This window comes from Ambystoma mexicanum, chromosome 3p (assembly GCF_040938575.1).
Source record: "Ambystoma mexicanum isolate Mex_15411 chromosome 3p, UKY_AmexF1_1, whole genome shotgun sequence".
NCBI classification, from domain to species: domain Eukaryota; kingdom Metazoa; phylum Chordata; class Amphibia; order Caudata; family Ambystomatidae; genus Ambystoma; species Ambystoma mexicanum.
In genome coordinates, this window is record NC_090925.1 from 1028637267 (window position 1) to 1028655772 (window position 18506).

Sequence of the window (18506 nt, forward strand, 5' to 3'; positions counted from 1 at the left end):
AGAGAGAGAGAGAGAGAGAGAGAGAGAGAGATGGCATTTGGGCCAATGTCTGACTTGGGTTGATTAAGCTATGTATAAAGTAGCATTGTCCTCTTAGACAAAGAAAACGTCCTGGAGAAAAGTGTTTGCATTTGAGCTAATTTACATACCCACAATGCCTTGCTGTTGTGGCTCAGAACTGGAAGTGAACTTCCTGCGATGGCTACTAGGTGGTGTTGTAGAAGTGGACTTTCCTACTTTCACATTTCCGGTCAAAGGTTTTATATATATATATATATATATATATATATATATATATATATATATATATATATATATATATATATATATAATTATTATATTTATATATATTATTGCATATATATATATATATATATATATATGCAATAATATAATGGATAGCATCACCTTCACATGATCTATTTTCTGCTGCTCTGCTGGTCCAACTGTGTATGTTCCAAATTCCTAAATTGATTTGATGTCAAAGCATTATGACCAATAATAGATGCATAGTGTATTCATGTAGATGTCAATGCATTTTGTTGCAATCAGTGCCCTATTTTTTTCTCTTCCCTCCTCCTCCACCGTGTTTTCATCCCATTTTACTCCTCAGGATTGTTTCCAAAGGCCTCTATCAGGCCTTCGACCGAATGGATGAAGCCGGAAACACTGCAAATGCCCCCAATCACAAAGATGGAGACATCAAAAAAGACATGGTGCCACATGAGTTTCCGCCACATGAGTTTGAGGTGGAAAAGGCTGGGGAGCAGGAAACAGAGGCCGGCTCCTGTGAGGCTGCCTGTGAGACCCATAAGCAGAGCAAAATGGGGCACATAGATAGCCATCAGCAAGGTGAGAACAACTAGGGCGCACCTGAGGCCCAGTCCCCAGGATTTTAGCCTTCCATCGCCCCCATAGCAGTTCGGAAAGATGGACCTGCCCCCCTCCTGGAAAAGTGATCGCTCCAAGACCTCCACAGCGGCAAAGAAGGGCAATGGGTAAGAAAGTAGAGCTTTGGCCACCAGGAAAAGGTTCACTACTGCCCTGATGGTAGAGGGCAAGTTGTCTGTGATGACCTCCTTCGTTTCATCGGCCCAGGTCAAGTAGGCGACAAGTGCAAAGAGCCCCTTGAGGATGCAGGCCGCAATGTGGGTCCAGTTCATCATGCAGGTGAACTCCTTGGGTTGGCTCATGTTGCCCTCCAAAGAAGGCAGGAAAATCTGGGAGGTGTAGCTGAAAACAATGATACCAATTGAGATTGGGAACTTCTTTACATCAATGTAGAACTTGACCTTGTCCCAGGCCCAGTCGCGCGCCCTGGAGAGGCAGTAGGCAATCACCAAGATGTTGATAACAAAGTGGGCTAGGGTGCATAGCAAGCTGAACTTGGACACCGCCTTGAGGTTCTTTAGGAAGGCGCAGGGCAGCAGGATGGCAGTGGCGATGATGGACCAGGACTTCTGCGAGATGGGCAGGTTCGGGAAGCTGTTGTACATCAGGTTGCCACTGACTACCACGTAGAGGATGCAGGTCATGACCAGCTCGATGATCTGAGCCACATTGACAATCCTGCCCCCGAGTTTAGGGAACCTGGGGGCGCAGCAGGCATTGGCAATGTCCACATAGGAATCCCGGACTCGCACTGTGTCCCCATCTTCATTTTCTTCATAGAGGCAATGAATGAGAATTTTTCCAGTGTAGCAGCAAACCACGGCAGCAAAGATAATTAAAAAGAGTCCTAGGTACCCGCCATGGAGGATGGCATAAGGAAGGCCAAGGACAAACATTCCCTAGAAGAAAGAAACAGAGTTGTAATTGAGAAGCAATAAATCGGTATTGTATCAATCCTTCAACAGATAAAATGACTATGTCATTAGTTACGCCTACGCCCCTCCCCGCCCCCAATTAGAAATAGCTAATGTCTTAATCGGGGCTGTGTTCATTCACATTTGCAATTTGATGCATAGGAAAGATTTGCAAATGAGTGCCAAGATCCCAAACTCTGCTGATTCCCCATGCTATGAATCTGGAGTAATGTTACACCAAATTCTTGGATTGTGTGGTTTTTATCAAGATTACAATTTGCTACCATTGTGATTTATTTTTATTAAAATGAGTTGTTTTAGAATACTTTTTTAAAAAAGCGTGCAAGCTAAACATTGTTTTTCCCACCAAGGTGTATTTGTTTATCCCCTAAATGCAAAAATGATTATGCTCAGTAGCTAACTGTTTCCTTGTTTAAGGCCAGCTCCAGCTCCAGCTTTTAGTAAATTAAGTGGGTGTCATTGGAGTGGATACATTCGCCATTATTTGGAAATCAATGTCAGTCATGGAAAAAGAATCCCCATACACTCTGATGACGAGTACCCTGAAAACCTGACCTGCTTCCGGCACTCCTGGGCCACCAGCCTACAGCATCAATGGGAAAATTGGAGCATAGTCCTGTAACCAGCAACCAGATCACATGGGGGGGGAGATATTAGGATAAAATGAATATATGAATGGCCTGAAGGTTAAGGGACCTGATTCAGAGATGCGTTTTATAATGGCGGAATCCCACTGGGAAACTCTCTGTGAATCAGGCCCTAAGAGTTTATTTATTTATTTAAAATGTATAAAGCCCTACTAAGGCCCAACGGGGCGTCTAGGCGCTGACAGCGGACGGGATGGCAGGCTCAAATACTCCAACCAATATCTTAGCATAGTGGAAGGAAAAGATTAAACAAATACTTTCCAGTTGCTCGAGTTGACGTCCCTGGCTCCAAGAATAGTGGCCAATCTGACGACTGCTACAAGTAAACTTGTTAGTCAGACAGAATACTGGACAAATACAGTAACACACCAAATCACCTCTACCAGTGTTCCTATATTTATTTATTTATTGGTCACTTTTTAGGCACTTATACAATTAGCAAAACTGTTTCAAAACGCCCACAGGGCAACAGGCTGGGGACAGAGGGAGGTAGACAATTAATAGTATTGTGTGCTCATTATTGTCCTCTTCTAAGCAAATCGGACGTCTTACAAGGCAGTCAATAACTCCCAGTATAGAACCCGTACTGCCTTAGACAGCAAGGAAAGAATATTTTCCCTTCAAACGCCTCCTCCAAATAAGTGAGGAGTACACAGACTAAGCATTTGATAAATTCATAGTTTGTACAAATCAGCAAACTAAAAAGGCAGCTTGTTCTGCCATTCTGAAGCTCAGTATTAGAGTTAGCATGTCAAAATAAACGTGCATGCCAAAGGTTTCAGTTCCTTTCTGGTAAATGTGTGAGTTAGCTGTTATTTTCACAGAGTTTTAGTTGAAGTAAAAAATATATCAGCAAAATTGCCTGGCCTTCGTTTTTTCCCACAAAGGTTCCTAACTGATGCTTGGAAGTGGTCATTATTACCACATGGGTTAATTTCCATTAATCAATCTAGCTAGGCGTTACCTCAGGTCATAACTTTGGGGCCGCCAATTATCCTACGATAATGGCCAGTTCTATGGTATATAATTCTACAATGGTCAACCTGTCTATTTGTGGACCGCTAACCATAGTTAATGATGCTTAAAGGAAACAGAAGAGTGATCCCGTGAACACTGACAACATTTCAGTAGCCTCAACAGCACCATGGTCCTGCAATCATGAGGGCACCGGTTACAACTGGCACTAAATGCATACCCTGGAGGTATGTGTTTTCTGTAATAGCCACAAAGGCCCCTGCCCAACTTCAAGCTCAACATTTAGTCCAGGTTCTTATTCTATGACTTTTGCTTTTGCCTGTCTGCTTCCTCTGCCCTCTACATTGTCCTAGGCAAGAAGTCTGATACCTTTTACTCTCCAGATATTTTGGACTACAACACACAGGATCTCTCACCATTGACTATGCTGACTTGGGCTGATGGGAGTTGTGGTATAAGGCATCTGGAGAGCCAAAAGCTGCACACCCATGTCCTAGACCTACCTTGTTTACACCCGATACTATATTTAAAAGTGAGAATATCCTTGTGAAAGTGTAAGCATTCAAATGCCAGTGGGTGGTGGATACCCTCTTTCTACTGGGGATTTGTGAGTGGCACATGGTGGACAGTGTTGCTTCTGGTGCCGGAGAACAGGGGCAGGAAGGAGGGATGGGCAAGCCATGAGATGAGAGGCAGAGGTAGGAGGCAGAGCAATTACAATAGCCGTCCACTGCACTGAGTGGCATGTGAGATCCCCCAAAAGCGTATAGCATCCTAGAGGGAACAAGTTCCCCACCAAACTCCAAGTCAAGTTTACAGAGTGTATTAGACTTGGTAAAATAGGCACTGGTTGTTCACAGACATTGCAGAGGCCAGGGCCAATGGTGTTACCGCTGCTATGGGGGGTCATTACGACCCAGGCGGTAAGTACACCAACTTTACCATTGGATGGCGGATTTACCGCCCCATTCCAAGGTGAGTAGGGCGGTAAATCCCCATTTCCCATTTACCCTTCCCCATTCCCATTTTTGCCCCATAGGGCATAATGGGAGAGGGGAAGGCGCTAATTACGGCACTGTAAATTACGGTGCCGTAATTAGCACCAAGGCGGTTTAGCGCCATGGATTTTAACGGCTGCTAAAAGCAGCCGTTAAAATTGGAATCAGGCGTTAAGGGTTAACGACGGCATTAACCCTTAACGCCTGAGTTTGCTCTGGGAAGTTGAGAGCATGGTGAAAGGGCTCAGTCTTAAGTGGTTCCGAGTTTCTTGTTGTCGTCCCCCATTTTCAGGGAGATGGGGAGACTCAAGACTTTTGCCAAGTTCTGGACCTTGCAAAGTGATTAACTTTTCTCCAATGCAGAGCCTCTTCATTGGGGAAACATCAACAAAAACGGCAATAATAATAATAATAATAATAATAATAATAATAATAATAACTGTTATTATTATTATTTGTATTATTAGCCTTTGCAAATACATTTGCAGTTTTCATCTGTTATGTCCTCACTGTATGTGAATATCTGAATGTATAAACATTTTAAAAGTATAAATCTTGTGTGTGCATTGATTTAATTATATTACTACCCACTAGTACTGCTGGCAGTATTATTATTATTATAGTTGTTATTATTACCATTATTACCATGGTTATGATCATCATTAATATAATCTGGTGTTTCTATTATTGTTAGTGGTATGGTTGCCATTACTATTATTAGTTGCGTTACTAAAGTGACTATGACTAATAGTATTACTAGCCTCGTTGTTATTGTTATTGCTGTTGTTGTTATTATGTGAGGAATGTAATCTCTGAAGGCGGCGGGGTGGATGTCCTTTGTCTGTTCTCCTTGCTTCCTCTATTATGGGCGAGGCCGGTGCACCTGGTGTTTTGCAGCAGAGCGGAGACACGCTTGGCAACATCCAGAGGCTGACCGGCCCCTGCAGGGGGCGCTAGAGGGACAGCCTACATAGCGGGCTGTCCCTTCTGGCCACCCCCTTCCGGTCGCTGGTCAGGCCTTCTCCTCTTCCTCTCCTCCTGTGAAGGGGAAGAGGCGTTCCCAGGGGGACCTGGCTTCCGGTCAGGTCCCCCTGCTGACACTTATAAGGGCGGGAGCTGCTGGCCATCAGTCTCTTTGCCCAGCAGCTCCCGCCCAGTGTGAATTGACACCCACCCACCCATGCCTGAGAATATAATGCTGAGGTTAAACAGGTTGAAGATTGGTAAGTTTTAAAACTGGAGTAATACGTGCAGACCGGTGGTAGGAGTAGGGGGTGACGCTTTCGCATCATCAGTAGAATTAGTAGAGTACCATAGTAGAAGTATTGATAAAATAAGTTAGTGTGTTGTTTGAGTTGTTCCTAATATTTTCGTTTCTTGTTACAGGCGGAGTATCGGGGCGGTCCTAGCCAATGAGGTACTTCACGCTGCAGCTGCAGCGGCTCGGGATTGGCCGGGCTCGAGCCGATCCCTCGACGGGCACTGACTCCCTTCCTTAGGTCTTTAGGCCAACAATCATCCTGGTCAGTGCCCCTGATTCCTGCTGGCTGTGCCAGTGTAGCTGGAATAACCAGCAGTTTTGTCAGTTTGGCCAGTGGCTAAAGTGGTGACATGGTTCACCCGTATCTGACTGTTTGTAATGTGGCTGGGACCGTCCCAAGTTGTCTTGCTCCAAAATAAACTGTGACCTTGTATTTTTCCAAAGAACTTTAATACAGTTGTCTGTGTATTCATTTATTCATATCATTGTGTTATGATAATGACCTAAGGAGGTGGGGGTGTCCAATGGGGATCTCCCCGCTATGACACTCGCTGAAGCGCTCACGGCTGCACTTCCTGCTGCACTCACTGCGCGCCCCTGTAGCTCTCAGTGGGTACTCCCTGCAACACTCCGTACCTCCTGCTGCACTCACTCGCGCCGACCCATTGCAGCCCGGAGGAAGGCACTCCCGGCCGCACTTGCTAATGCCCACAGGGCAGACAGCTTCCCTCTGCTATACTCGGTGTAGCACACACGGCTGTACTCACGCTGGCCCTCAGGGCTGCATTTACTGATGCACTCACTCTCACTGTCAGCCATTGTGAAGTCGGCGAGGCTCTGACTACTGGACTCTATGCGGAACTCACGCTTGCACTATGCTCCGGAATGGCTGTCGCCCTCACGCCCTGCAGCCCTCGCTTCGGCACTCTCTGTGGAGCTCTGTGGTCGCCCCTGCACTCAGTTGCAAGCCTGCCACTGCCTCCGTTCGTGAATTCATGTCTACGCTCACTGCCGGACTCATTACGGCGCCCAGGGACGCTCTCACCACTGCTCACAATACTCACTACTTCTCAGAGAAAGACTCAGTGACCACAATGCTGCTGCCCTGGTGCCTCCCCTCCCACCCCCCACGCCACTGTTACAGCCCCCGCAACCCGTGCTCATCTCAGAAATACACCAATGTCTGTTGATTTCGTCTAGTTTGCCAGAAACTCTGGGGAAGACAACACAGTCCATAGCCAATGACAGGGCTTGGTGAGTGGAAGGAACGGGAACTACTCGAAAGAGGCAGGTAGAATGCTCAAAACGTCGAATGCAAAATGTCGAAAACGAAAAACATCGAATTTTAAAACGCACACGAAAGTTTAAAATTAAATAGCCAGTAGCTAATTCAGGGTTCTCAAGAGCTGCTAGGTATTTGAGAATAGTATTGTAGAGAAGGGTCATTTTAGGGGACTGTAACGGGATCAAGTGATCCCCCTAATCCATTAAAAAATCTGTATTAAAAAGATCCAAAAGGTAACATTTACAAGGTTGGATGAACCATAAACCACTTCATGATTAATGTTCGATTTAATTGTACCTATACTGCAACACATAGACGTTCTGTCAGATATGATTCGACTTTTGCATTCAAGGTTTTAACATTCGATGTTTTATATAACACCGACATTAACAACAAGGCAAAACGTCAAAAGAAAATATACACAATCTGTGAAATGGCTGGTGAAATAGATAGGAGGGGCGGGCTCGTAAATGCCTAACGCCCATTTGCGTGGGCTGGAAATGGCGTTGTGCCCGCCATTTTCTGCAGAAATGGGGCGTCATTCTTGCCCTCGTGAGCGCTGTATTGCGCGCAGAACCACTGTTTTTTTCTTGGTCGCTTTGCTGAGGGAAATATGGGAAGCCCTAGGTTTAGAACGGGTCCGAACAAATGACGACTGGTGGTGGCGTGTCTGTGTAAGGACCAAATGACGAGGGGAGGGGCTCGGGGTCGTCTCTGGGTAGGACCTTGAGATGTACCCGAGGTACGCGAGTTGCCCGCTAATTCATTTGACCTTCTCAAGGTCGATGAGCGAGACATCAAAGGCCTAATTTGTATATGGTGGCACTGATTGCATAATCCCGCCCGTTTACTCGCTGCGAGTGCCATTTGCCGTGCATCTTAAGTGGGTAGATGCATTTTAGGGACCACAATGTACACCAAATCAGACGGTGGTGCCTTTCGAAAGAACATGCTGGCATGTACGTGTCGTGTTCCTTTAGACTCGAAATGTCATGTTCCAATTACAGGGGAGAATCTGGCTGCGTGTGGAAAGGGCCACTCGGGTGTTGTCCTCGGATCAAGATGCGATTTGGGATGTGCTGCGCGTGTGGACTGTACTGTGCGTGCTATAGAGTGATACATAGGACGCCCGGTATGGGTGGGGGGCGGAGGAATCTTCCCAAAAGGGAAGAACGCGCCTACTCCGCCTCCCATTCCACCTGCAGCAACGATGGACTGATGACGCTGCGGCCGCCGCGGGCAGATCGCCTCCATTTTCCCAACCCAGGCAAACGGATGCAAACGCCATGAGAGGTGGCCCTCCAACACCACGGCAAGGGGTGGGCGGGAGTCTAGTACATGCCGGACAGTGAGATGCCTGTGCGCATGCAAGGCTATGCATGTGGCACATGGAATAGATGGGCAGACAGACAGGCAGGTAGATAGATAGATAGATAGATAGATAGATAGATAGATAGATAGATAGATAGATAGATAGATAGATAGATAGATAGATAGATAGATAGATAGATATTGCTTGGTAGATAGACAGAGATAGTGATAGATAGATAGATAGATAGATAGATAGATAGATAGATAGATAGATAGATAGATAGATAGATAGATAGATAGATAGATAGATAGATATTGCCTGGTAGATAGACAGAGATAATGATAAATAGATAGATAGATAGATAGATAGATAGATAGATAGATAGATTAGATAGATATTGCCTGGTAGATAGACAGAGATAGAGATAGATAGATAGATAGATAGATAGATAGATAGATAGATAGATAGATAGGATAGATAGATAGATATTGCCTGGTAGATAGACATAGATCGTGATAGATAGATAGATAGATAGATAGATAGATAGATAGATAGATAGATAGATAGATAGATAGATATTGCCTGGTAGATAGACAGAGATAGTGATAGATAGATAGATAGATAGATAGATAGATAGATAGATAGATAGATAGATAGATAGATAGATAGATCGTCGGATGGGTGGATGGATGGATGGATGGGAATGGATGGATAGATATAGATTGATTGATTTAGGCCGAATGATAAATGGATAGATGGACAATAGATAGAAGGTGGAGAGATAGAAAGATGGATAAGCTACATATGCAGATCGTTTTGTGAAATAGGTTAAATAATTCGAATGTTTAAAGGTTTTATATAAATATGTCGCAAGTTGGAAGTTTTGCACAGTTATACCTGTGCAGACTGTATGCAGGTGCAAGGCCTCGGGAATGACCCGTCTAGGCAGGTCCATAAGATGCCAATATATAGATATGGCGGCGGCGGGCGGGCGGGCGACGAGGGGGGCGCATTGCTCGCCTGCCTCCATCACTTCGCTCTGTGGAGAGGCCGCGCGCCGGGGACCGCGCTGCTGCGAGGCGAGGAAGCCATTTATGCACGGGTCTCATTTTCCCTTTGCGCTGCGGTTGTTTGTTACACGGCGCCGTTTGGGAATGGGATCTGATGATTTTGTTTGCATCGAACATCTTCCAGGGGCAAACGTCACTTCTTTAAATATTTTGAAGATAGACTTGGCGAGGGCGAGCAGAATGCGTGTTCTGCACCTGTTTCCCCGGCCCCTCCGCATATCAGGCTATGGTGGAGCCTGGCATAAGTTAGATGGCGTGCATGCATTTTATGTTTTTCATTTAATTTATTGAGATTCAAATATTAGTAATAGATTTCGAAAATGCTTTCCATAAATCGGGATATTAGAAGTGTATTCTGTCTGCTTGCGTTTATAGCAACTCTTGAGGGGTGGGAGTGCGGTTACTAAAGCAGTGGACCTCCCGTGCAGGCGGAGGCATGCCAGGCCGCTGACTGGGGGGCATTTCTATACGGTCAGCCTTGGGCCCATGCCCCGGGGGCTTACCTGCACGGCACTGGAGTATTCCAGGCCGGCTCAGTGGGGCTAGGGGGCCAGGCCGACCCCGGGGGACCGCTTTGAGTAGATGGCAGCGAGTGGCAGTTTAGCCGCGCGGTAGTAGTGGCATTCTAAACTGCCCAGGGTGGGGGGTGGGCTGGGCGCTTGAGAGCTCAGGTCTAGGTACAGGCTGGACGGTACTGCTACATTATAGCCTGCATCAGGTGGGGCGGGGTCCTGTGAACACACCTCTGGACACAACTTGATGCTCCATCTGTCCAACGAGGTGTTACGCAGTTGGCGTTTGTGACGTGCCAGTGGGGCCGCGTGCGCGAGCGTGTGCGCGAGCGTGTGTGCCTGTGCGCGTGTGTGTGCGTGTGCTAGTGTATGTTACTGCACAGGGCCCAGGGGTATGTCCCGGGTGGGATTTGTGACATTATAAAAAATCCGGGTGGGAATAGGGTTTGGGGATGACCCCAGAGAATATAGTGTGGGGGGAGGGGTGGGGGCGTTGAGTGTGGGCACATGATGGAAAAGCTTACTGGGACGACATGGATAACATTTCTGAATATCTGTGGGAAGGGGGTGGGATTGGGTTAACCCTTAAAATGAAATCAGGCGAGGCAACCCCCGCCCCTCCCACTGGCGGAAGGGGGTCTTACCTGGAAGCCACAAGTGGCAGCACAGAATGCCCGGTGGGGCGGGAGGCGAGAACGCCCAGCCTGGACACGCGCAGTGGCGCCTTACCTGGATGGCATTGGTGACGTTCCACCCGGCCTCCCAAGCGGTGATCCTTGGCCTGCCCTGGGAGGACAGCTCGGAGCACATGCCCTCGTCTTTCGAGGCAGACGGCGGAGGGCCCGTGCCGTCTCTTTGGTAGTGGAAGTCCCCTTCCGCCCCTGGCTCGCCACCTTCGCCTCCTCCTTCCCCGCCGCTGACCTCGCCTTTCAGGATGTCCATCTGAAGGCCCTGCCGGTGGTCGACGTCCAGGTCGTCGCAGTGGGCGAAGCCCACCGCCTCCTCGTCCGTGGCCGCCTGGAAGCCCATCCTGGCGAACATGCCGCTCACCTTGGCCTGGGACTTGTTGGAGACCGAGGTGGCCACGTTGGAGATCTTGCTCCGGATCAAGGTGGCCATGGCTGCGCCTGGCCGCTGCTCGCGCTTCTTCTGTGGGAATTAGACTGTGCTCCCCTGGCGCTGGATGGGCGTTCGTTCCTCTGGAGTCTCCTATCTCCACTCCCTATGGGAAGCAGACCTCTCCTGCAGCGCTCCCCGGAACATGACACCTTCCCCAGAGAGGACTAGCACCGGGGCGCCACCATGACGCCGCCCTGCTTGCTCCTCGCCTGCTTTGCATAGATTGTGGGGGCTCTGCCCTGAAATGTGTGACTCGCCTTCTCTTGGAGGTGGACGTTGGATGGAAGGGGCTGGCTCTGCCCTGTGATTTGTGGCTGCCCTCCAGGAGCCGGGCAGTTGGTCGGAGGAACTCTGCACTCTGATTTGCGACTTCACTCTCGCTTGAGCTGCGGATTGGCTTACAAAGGGGCTAGGATTTCGTCACCTGTGCTCTACTTGTGGCAGATCTGTAGGAGGGTGTTGAGGAGTTGCACCCTCTCTGATTTAAGGTGGTATCTTCTGGGAGGGTGGTGTTAGGTTACAGAGGCTGTGGCCTGTGATTTGTGGCTGGCTCCGATTGGAGGTTGGTGGTTGCAGCAACTGTGTCTTGGGATTCGTGGATGGGCTCCTGTTGGAGGCTGGGGTTGGGTTGCAGGGCCTGTGCCCTGGGATTTGTGGCTGGGCACCTGTTGGAAGCTTGCGTTGGGTTGCAGGGACTCTGCCCTAGGATTTGTAGCTGGGCTTCTGTTGGAGGCTGGTGTTGGGTTGCAGACACTGTGCCCTAGGATTTGTAGCTGGGCTTCTGTTGGAGGCTGGTGTTGGGTTGCAGGCACTGTGCCCGGGGATTTGTGACTTGGGCACCTGTTGGAAGCTTGCGTTGGATTGCAGGGACTCTGCCCTAGGATTTGTAGCTGTGCTTCTGTCGGAGGCTGGTGTTGGGCTGCAGGCACTGTGCCCGGGGATTTGTGGCTGTTCTTCTGTCGGAGGCTGGTGTTGGGCTGCAGGCACTGTGCCGGGGATTTCTGGCTGGGCTGGTGTTGGACTGCAGGCAATGTGCCCGGGGATTTGTGGCTGGACTCCCACCGGAGGTCGACGGTGCTGTTGAGTGGCAGTGACCTGCGACTTGCGGTCGTGCTTCCGCTGGAGGTCACTCGGGCGGCAGGAGAGGGTCTCCCTGGCTCGGATGGAGTCCTTTAGGAGGCGAGTCCCCCCGGTTGGGCGGCCCAGGCCCCTCGCGAGTTCTCGGAGCGCAGACCCAGCTCGCTTGGTTGCCTTCAGCCTGAGTGGTCCCAGTGCAATGCAGAGGAGGACGCGGGGAGCGCGGGAGAGGCGAGGGGGGCGGGGACCAGGGGCCTGCAAGTGCTAGTCTCTTCCTCCACACTCTGCGTTTCCATCCCAATGCTCCTATCCATCGACTGCAACATTTTTTTTTTTTAGAAAAAAACAGAGAAGTGCTGCATTTCTGAGGGCGGTTCTTCCATCTCGGCAGAGCCCTCCCCGCCGTCTTCAGGCGACGCAGCGCCCGCACCCATCGAAAGGCGCCCTAAATGGAGGCGTCGGGCGAACCTGGCGCTTGCTCTGAGCTCCGTCTCGCCTGTTTGAAAACGAAATAAAGCACAAAAAACGACATTAAATATTGGGTCTAAATGCACACATACAAAACCCCATCTGACTGAACGAATGACATCAGAACCGAGAGGCAAGCGACAGAAATACGCAGTTTTTCGTTACATTTGTATTACAGATGTGCATTGCAGAACCCGCTAGAAAGGGTAGAATGGTGTCTATACGCGGGAGTTTCTGCGTTTATTCTCTCATCTTCAAAATATATACCAATCTATTCGCCGACTGTTATAAAATTGCTCGAAAACGTTCCGTGTGTGCATATATTTTCCGACCTACAATACGGGGAGAGGGTGCGTTTTATTCATGCTGGGGGCGCCGCGTATCACACTAGTTTCCCTCGCTTATGCCAGAAATGTCAAAATAAAACTCCACTGTGCGCATAGTGCCAAGGGGCGACTAAAATGGCCAGTGGCACTAGACAAGATTCGGTTACATTAAATCACGCACAACTGCTTTCGAATTCCACAGGCCTGAATTCAAGGGCGTCTTTCTAGCTTGCCCGCGCATACCCCCAAATACACGCCCTCTTTTTTTTAAGCAGGGACTGCATTCATTTGCATCATTCTGCGTCATTCTGCACCGACACACCACATCCCCCTCCTTTCATATTGGACTGGGGCAGGGGTGGCTTTACTTTAAAGAGGATAAGGAATCAAGGGTACAAACAAGTCACGCGAGAGTATTTGGGGGCGTGACCTGGGGAGTGTGAAGTAACTAAGAAACCAAGAGGCGTGCCCTGAAATCTGCAGTCGAGCAAACTATCTGTAAGGGGTGTGTTACATATAACGTCATTTGTCTGGATATTAAAAAAAAAATCTAGTTTAAAACAATAGTAGTCCAAATGGGCCAACCCAGGTTAATTTCCCTGTAAGTTAACTCCTAGTGTTCAAGGATATTGCGGCCAGGATGTCCCATCCAGAATGCATAGATCAGAGGGTCAATGTACGCACTGTAACCGTGTAATACAGGGCGAATATCCCTCTATTAAACGCCAGAAGGATTGAGGTCCCACTCGCAGCATTCGCGCCTTCCCCCAAAGCAGAACAAAATGTATTCTTCAAATTAATGGTCACACAAATGTGAAAATGTCTCTTGGAAATTAGTAGGGCGCCTTTAAACACGTAAAGACGTTCTTTCGAGAAGAGCGTTCAGCGAGTGTTGATGCGTGAAGTGCCTCAGTTGCCTCCAGAATAGAAGGTTTAGTCCTGACAGAGCAGCAGCATCTCCACAGGGGCTGGGTGGGTGTGGATCCTTGGCCAGGGCTACGGCCCCATAGAGCGCCCCGCCTCAACACGGACGGCCCTGGGCCACTTAAATTCCTTTATTACCTTTATCCACACCTGCGCTGACACCAGGTCGATAGAGCAGCACCTCCGGGATGCCAAGAAATGGGGATTGGGGTAGTGAAAGGCTGCGAGCACCGAGACGACCGTAGGCCCTGTGCACGTCAACCCTACCAAGACACGGGCGGCGCTGGCTTTTGAGATGCGATTAATACAAGTCATTGAACAAATAGGTCGCGTGGGCCGCCCCGGGTGCACGCGGGCCGGATTTAGAACAGCAAAGCAGGCTCCCCGCAAGGGCCGCTTGCCAGTTGCGCAGTCTCGCTACACACACACACACACACACACACACACACACACGAGCCTGTCACAGCTCGGGTGCTTTATGTACATTGAGTACAGGGCCGAGTGCGTGAGAGGGAATGAGGGACGTTATCAGGGCAATATACAGAGATAGAATGGATGGAAAATATAACGCTGGGGTATAGGGGCTCTCTGGGGTGGGTACAGGATGGAGAAATACATAGGAAACATAAGACCGGCGATGAAAAGAGCAAATGCAGCTTTGGGGATCCCATGTTAAAATGGTAGGATCGACGTCTAAGGGAGGGAAGAACTAGACGAAAGGGAAGGTAACTGGGTGACTATGATAGAAGGCGCGGGAAAACGTGTGACTATAACAGCGAGATGATATGGGGGGAAATATAAGGCTGGATAAGTATTCGAATTGAAATACAAGACTGTGGTAAGACGGGGCGCGTAATGGACGACACATAAGAGGGTCGCTCTGCTACTGAGTGGGCAAGAGTAACGGGCAGCTCGGAAATGCGTAGGAGGCCACAGGAGAGAGGGAAGTATACGAGCGGGGCTGCAATAGTCGAAAGCAAAGGCTGGGAAACAATGGGGGAGGCGGGGGTGTAACGGGGTGCGACAGGCGCGGAATGTGTGGCGGCAACGTAGAGAACGCGACTACAGCAGGGAAGTGAGGAACGTATAAGGGGAGGGCAGCATTGGTTGACATGTACGGGGGTGATGTAGGACATATATGCGGTGTAAATAATAAAAGGGCGGCCATATCTAGGTCTGCCCTGGAGAAAGGCGGGTACTGCTGGCGGAGAAGAGGAGTACGGACGGCCGCGCGGAAGAACCCCGCAGCGCGCACACGCAGGCCCCCGCCATCTTGTGACCCAGGGAGGTCAACAATCTATTAGGACCAGGCGTGATTAAAAGAAGCGAGGGTTGCGGGTGCAGGGGGCAGCGCCCCCCCCCCCCCCCCCCGGGCGGAGCACGCGCCGAGCGCACTAGGCACACATGCATGTGCCGCAGGGGACGGATACACATTTTTCAGATAGCGCTATCCTTCTGGCTGGACACCTGGCTGTTTCTGTGACCTTTCCACCCTGCAATACGGGAACGGGTCCATTTTTACTGCACGATGTCATCTTTTTTTCTTAAATGCATTGAGGTCTGCAGGCCACACAGCTTAACCCCTGCGCCACACACGGCCAAGGCATTTACAAACACCAATGTCGCGTTACCTTTAAAAAACGGCAACTGCACCTGCAATCTCCAGATCATTGTATTTCATCTGCCTTTTACTTCAGGGAAAATTGCGTTTGATAATTGTGTACGAGGGAGAGCCATCGAGCTATGTCGCGATGGTAAGCGGTATAACGTCAGTGTTACCAATAAGGTCGACATAGTTCGGCGAGGGACGCATTCGGTACTTAACGCGGGAGAGCATTTTCACACAGCTGTATTCATTTAGCGGGCAGGCGAATATTTTACCGCGACATTATCGCGCTGGTCTCTGAAATCCCGCGATCTTTGGGTGTTTTAGGCGCGCACCTGCTGCAATTTCTGGTCGCGCAATTATACAGGACCCAGCCATATAATTACCCAGAGCGACAGAAAGGGGTCCTATTCTAGCAGACAGTGGGGACAGCGCCCCGTGGGGGTCCCCGTCAGCGACTCCCTCTGCACATACGCACTTGTACACACGCTGCCATTTAACGACCGCCGAAATCTCGCGCTCTCTCCCTCACACATGGTTACAGGAGAAGATATTCAGAGATCTCTGGCATTGCTTACAATTGGGACTGATTTACAAATCATTTTGCAGTGAGCTTTTCCCATTGAAAAACGCCTTTGTACCCAATGGCTTCAGAGAACTAGATAACAAGAACACACAGAAACTGGAGACCTCTAAAATTGAGAACCCACGAAATACACACAATCCACACCAAGAGCGAGCCAAGAACACCGACGTTACACGCGCATGCAGCAAAATGCATTCCGTCCAAACAGCCCCGGAATAATCTGCGCGGCAAACCCTTGGTTCAGACTCTCGCGCCAACACAAGCACAATGGTCCGAGGCCCTTACAGCTGGAGTTGTATACATTCTAGTCTAGACACCCATCCAAATACACCTTCACAAAAATAAAACAGCCGCTGCCTCTCTTACAGTCTGTGTGAGTCTCCCAACCAGTCCGGCGACGGTTTCTTTTACGGACAGACACGCACGCACACACACACACGTGCATGCGCGGGGTCGAGGACGGTGATGGCACAAACACACCACGCCACGCACACCGTAAACCACACGGGCCTGTACAGCCCTGGAACAGGCGCGCGCCTAATTCTGGGACGAGTCAACACTGGGAGCCTGAAAGCATTGATTTGCCGCCAGCCTTCGGGAAGCGCGTGCCTTCTCGCCGCTAAACCGTCGTTTGTTCACTGGGCGACCAGACAGGGCGCACGGCATCGTTCCTACAGGGGGGTAAAAAGTCATGGCAGCTCAAGGCGGGTGGGCACTGCCCAGTGTGGTAGCTCTGCCTGGCACGCGGAAGTGCACCTGTGTTTCAGGTCGGCAGCTCCTCCCCACAAGATGCTAGACGTGCTCTCCTTTGAATCCAAAAACGCCAATGTTCGCTGGCCGATATCCGAGGAAGATATTCAGGTCGTTCAATCGTGCGTGTTGTTTCCCAAAAAACGAACCTTGGCTTGGTCCAAGGTTCTGAGTCACAATAATACCAACGGACCCCAATGTCCATGGGGTGATTGATTGCACCCATATTTAGCTGAAAGCGGGGTGTGTTACCACAGACACTATATGAGGCGGTATAGTTTGGGGGCAGCTGAGACTCCTTGAAATACACCTTAGAACACGCAAACTACGACAACAAAAGCGAGTGCTCTAGGCACACATTGCCCTGGTGACTTGTGGAACCGTCCATGCGTCTGCATAAGTGACACACTCCACACCATGCGTGTGGCATGCGCCGTTTCACACTCACTGCCAGCACACACGGTTGGTTGCCTCACACCCGTCCATTGGTCCCACGCGTTGGGCAGCAGGAGAACGGACCCGTGGCGCCTTTACCTGTATGTGGTCCACTGGGCCGCCAGACTCGCCTTCCCGCCAACTCCATCCGGTAGTGCCGCGTCCCCGGCTCTTTACTCGCAGCGCTTGGGAACCACAAGGAGAAAGTTTTGTTATGGCAGTTCCACGTGCGACCGTTCTTCAGGAGAGACGGGAGAGGCCGGGTAACTACAAGTGATGAAGGGAAGTGGGGGAGGGGAGCAGAACAAAGTGGGAGGGGGGTACGTTTTAGGACGAAAGGGGTAGGAGAGAGAAGGGGTGTGTGCGTGAAAGAGAGAGCAGAAGACAGAAGCATGCGTAAACGGACAGGAACTGCATGCAGATGGGATCTGAGAAGCATGGGGGAAGGGAGAGGGGCAGCCAGAGGTGGGACAGGAGACGCACCAGAGACGTACACGTTGACAGAGTAGGGGAAAAAGAGCAGGCAACGCGATGATGAGAAAGCTAATCCATGACAGCGAAAGAAGGGAGAGTGGGAAGAGGCGGGGGCAAGGTGGACAAGGCAAGTGGGGAAAGTAAGAAAAGAGGCTAGTTAAGAGACAAAGAAGTATGTAAGGCAGATTGAGGGATGGGAAAGAAAGAAAGAAAGAAAGAAAGAAAGAAAGAAAGAAAGAAAGAAAGAAAGAAAGACAAAGAAAGGGAGAAAGAAAGAAAGAAAGAAAGAAAGAAAGAAAGAAAGAAGGAAGGAAGGAAGGAAGGAAGGAAGGAAGGAAGGAAGGAAGGAAGGAAGGAAGGAAGGAAGGAAGGAAGGAAGGAAGGAAGGAAGGAAGGAAGGAAGGAAGGAAGGAAGGAAGGAAGGAAGGAAGGAAGGAAGGAAGGAAGGAAGGAAGAAGGAAGGAGAGAGAGAGATGAGTTAGGAAGACAACTTAAGTATGTGTGTGAGGGATCGTCAGAATGAGACACAGAGGGGCAGTAAGACAGCGAGGGCGTGAGTGTGAGAAAGAGAGGTGGAGGGGAGGAGAAAGAAAGAGAAGGGCCAGTAAGGCTGGGAGAGCGCACCTCTCACACTCACCTCTGCCCCTCCGCCGGGGTGGAGTGTATTACTGCGTGTGGCAGCCCGCACTGCCTCGGCGCTGGATGCAGACAGCAGAGAATGAACGCGTGACCTCACCCCGGCTCCCCTCATGACTATCCTCCAGCAGAAAGCTCCGTGCAAACACCGCGGAAAGGTTAGCGTGTCTCGGGAGCGCGGCCGGGCTGCCCGCGCCTCCCCGCGCTCCTCGCCCGAGA

At 49.9% G+C, this 18506-nt stretch overlaps 1 protein-coding gene across 1 annotated transcript; it reads right to left on the reverse strand.

Moving 5' to 3' along the window:
- Positions 1-355: 355 nt before the first annotated feature.
- On the reverse strand, positions 356-18426 carry SLC32A1 (solute carrier family 32 member 1). The gene is made up of 4 exons (XM_069652365.1): positions 18289-18426; positions 17277-17362; positions 10616-12578; positions 356-1790 (listed from the first exon to the last, which is right to left on the reverse strand). The coding sequence occupies exons 3-4, from the start codon at positions 11003-11005 to the stop codon at positions 603-605; spliced, it is 1578 nt and encodes a 525-aa protein (XP_069508466.1). The 5' UTR covers positions 11006-12578; positions 17277-17362; positions 18289-18426; the 3' UTR covers positions 356-602.
- Between the last annotated feature and the right edge of the window lie 80 nt (positions 18427-18506).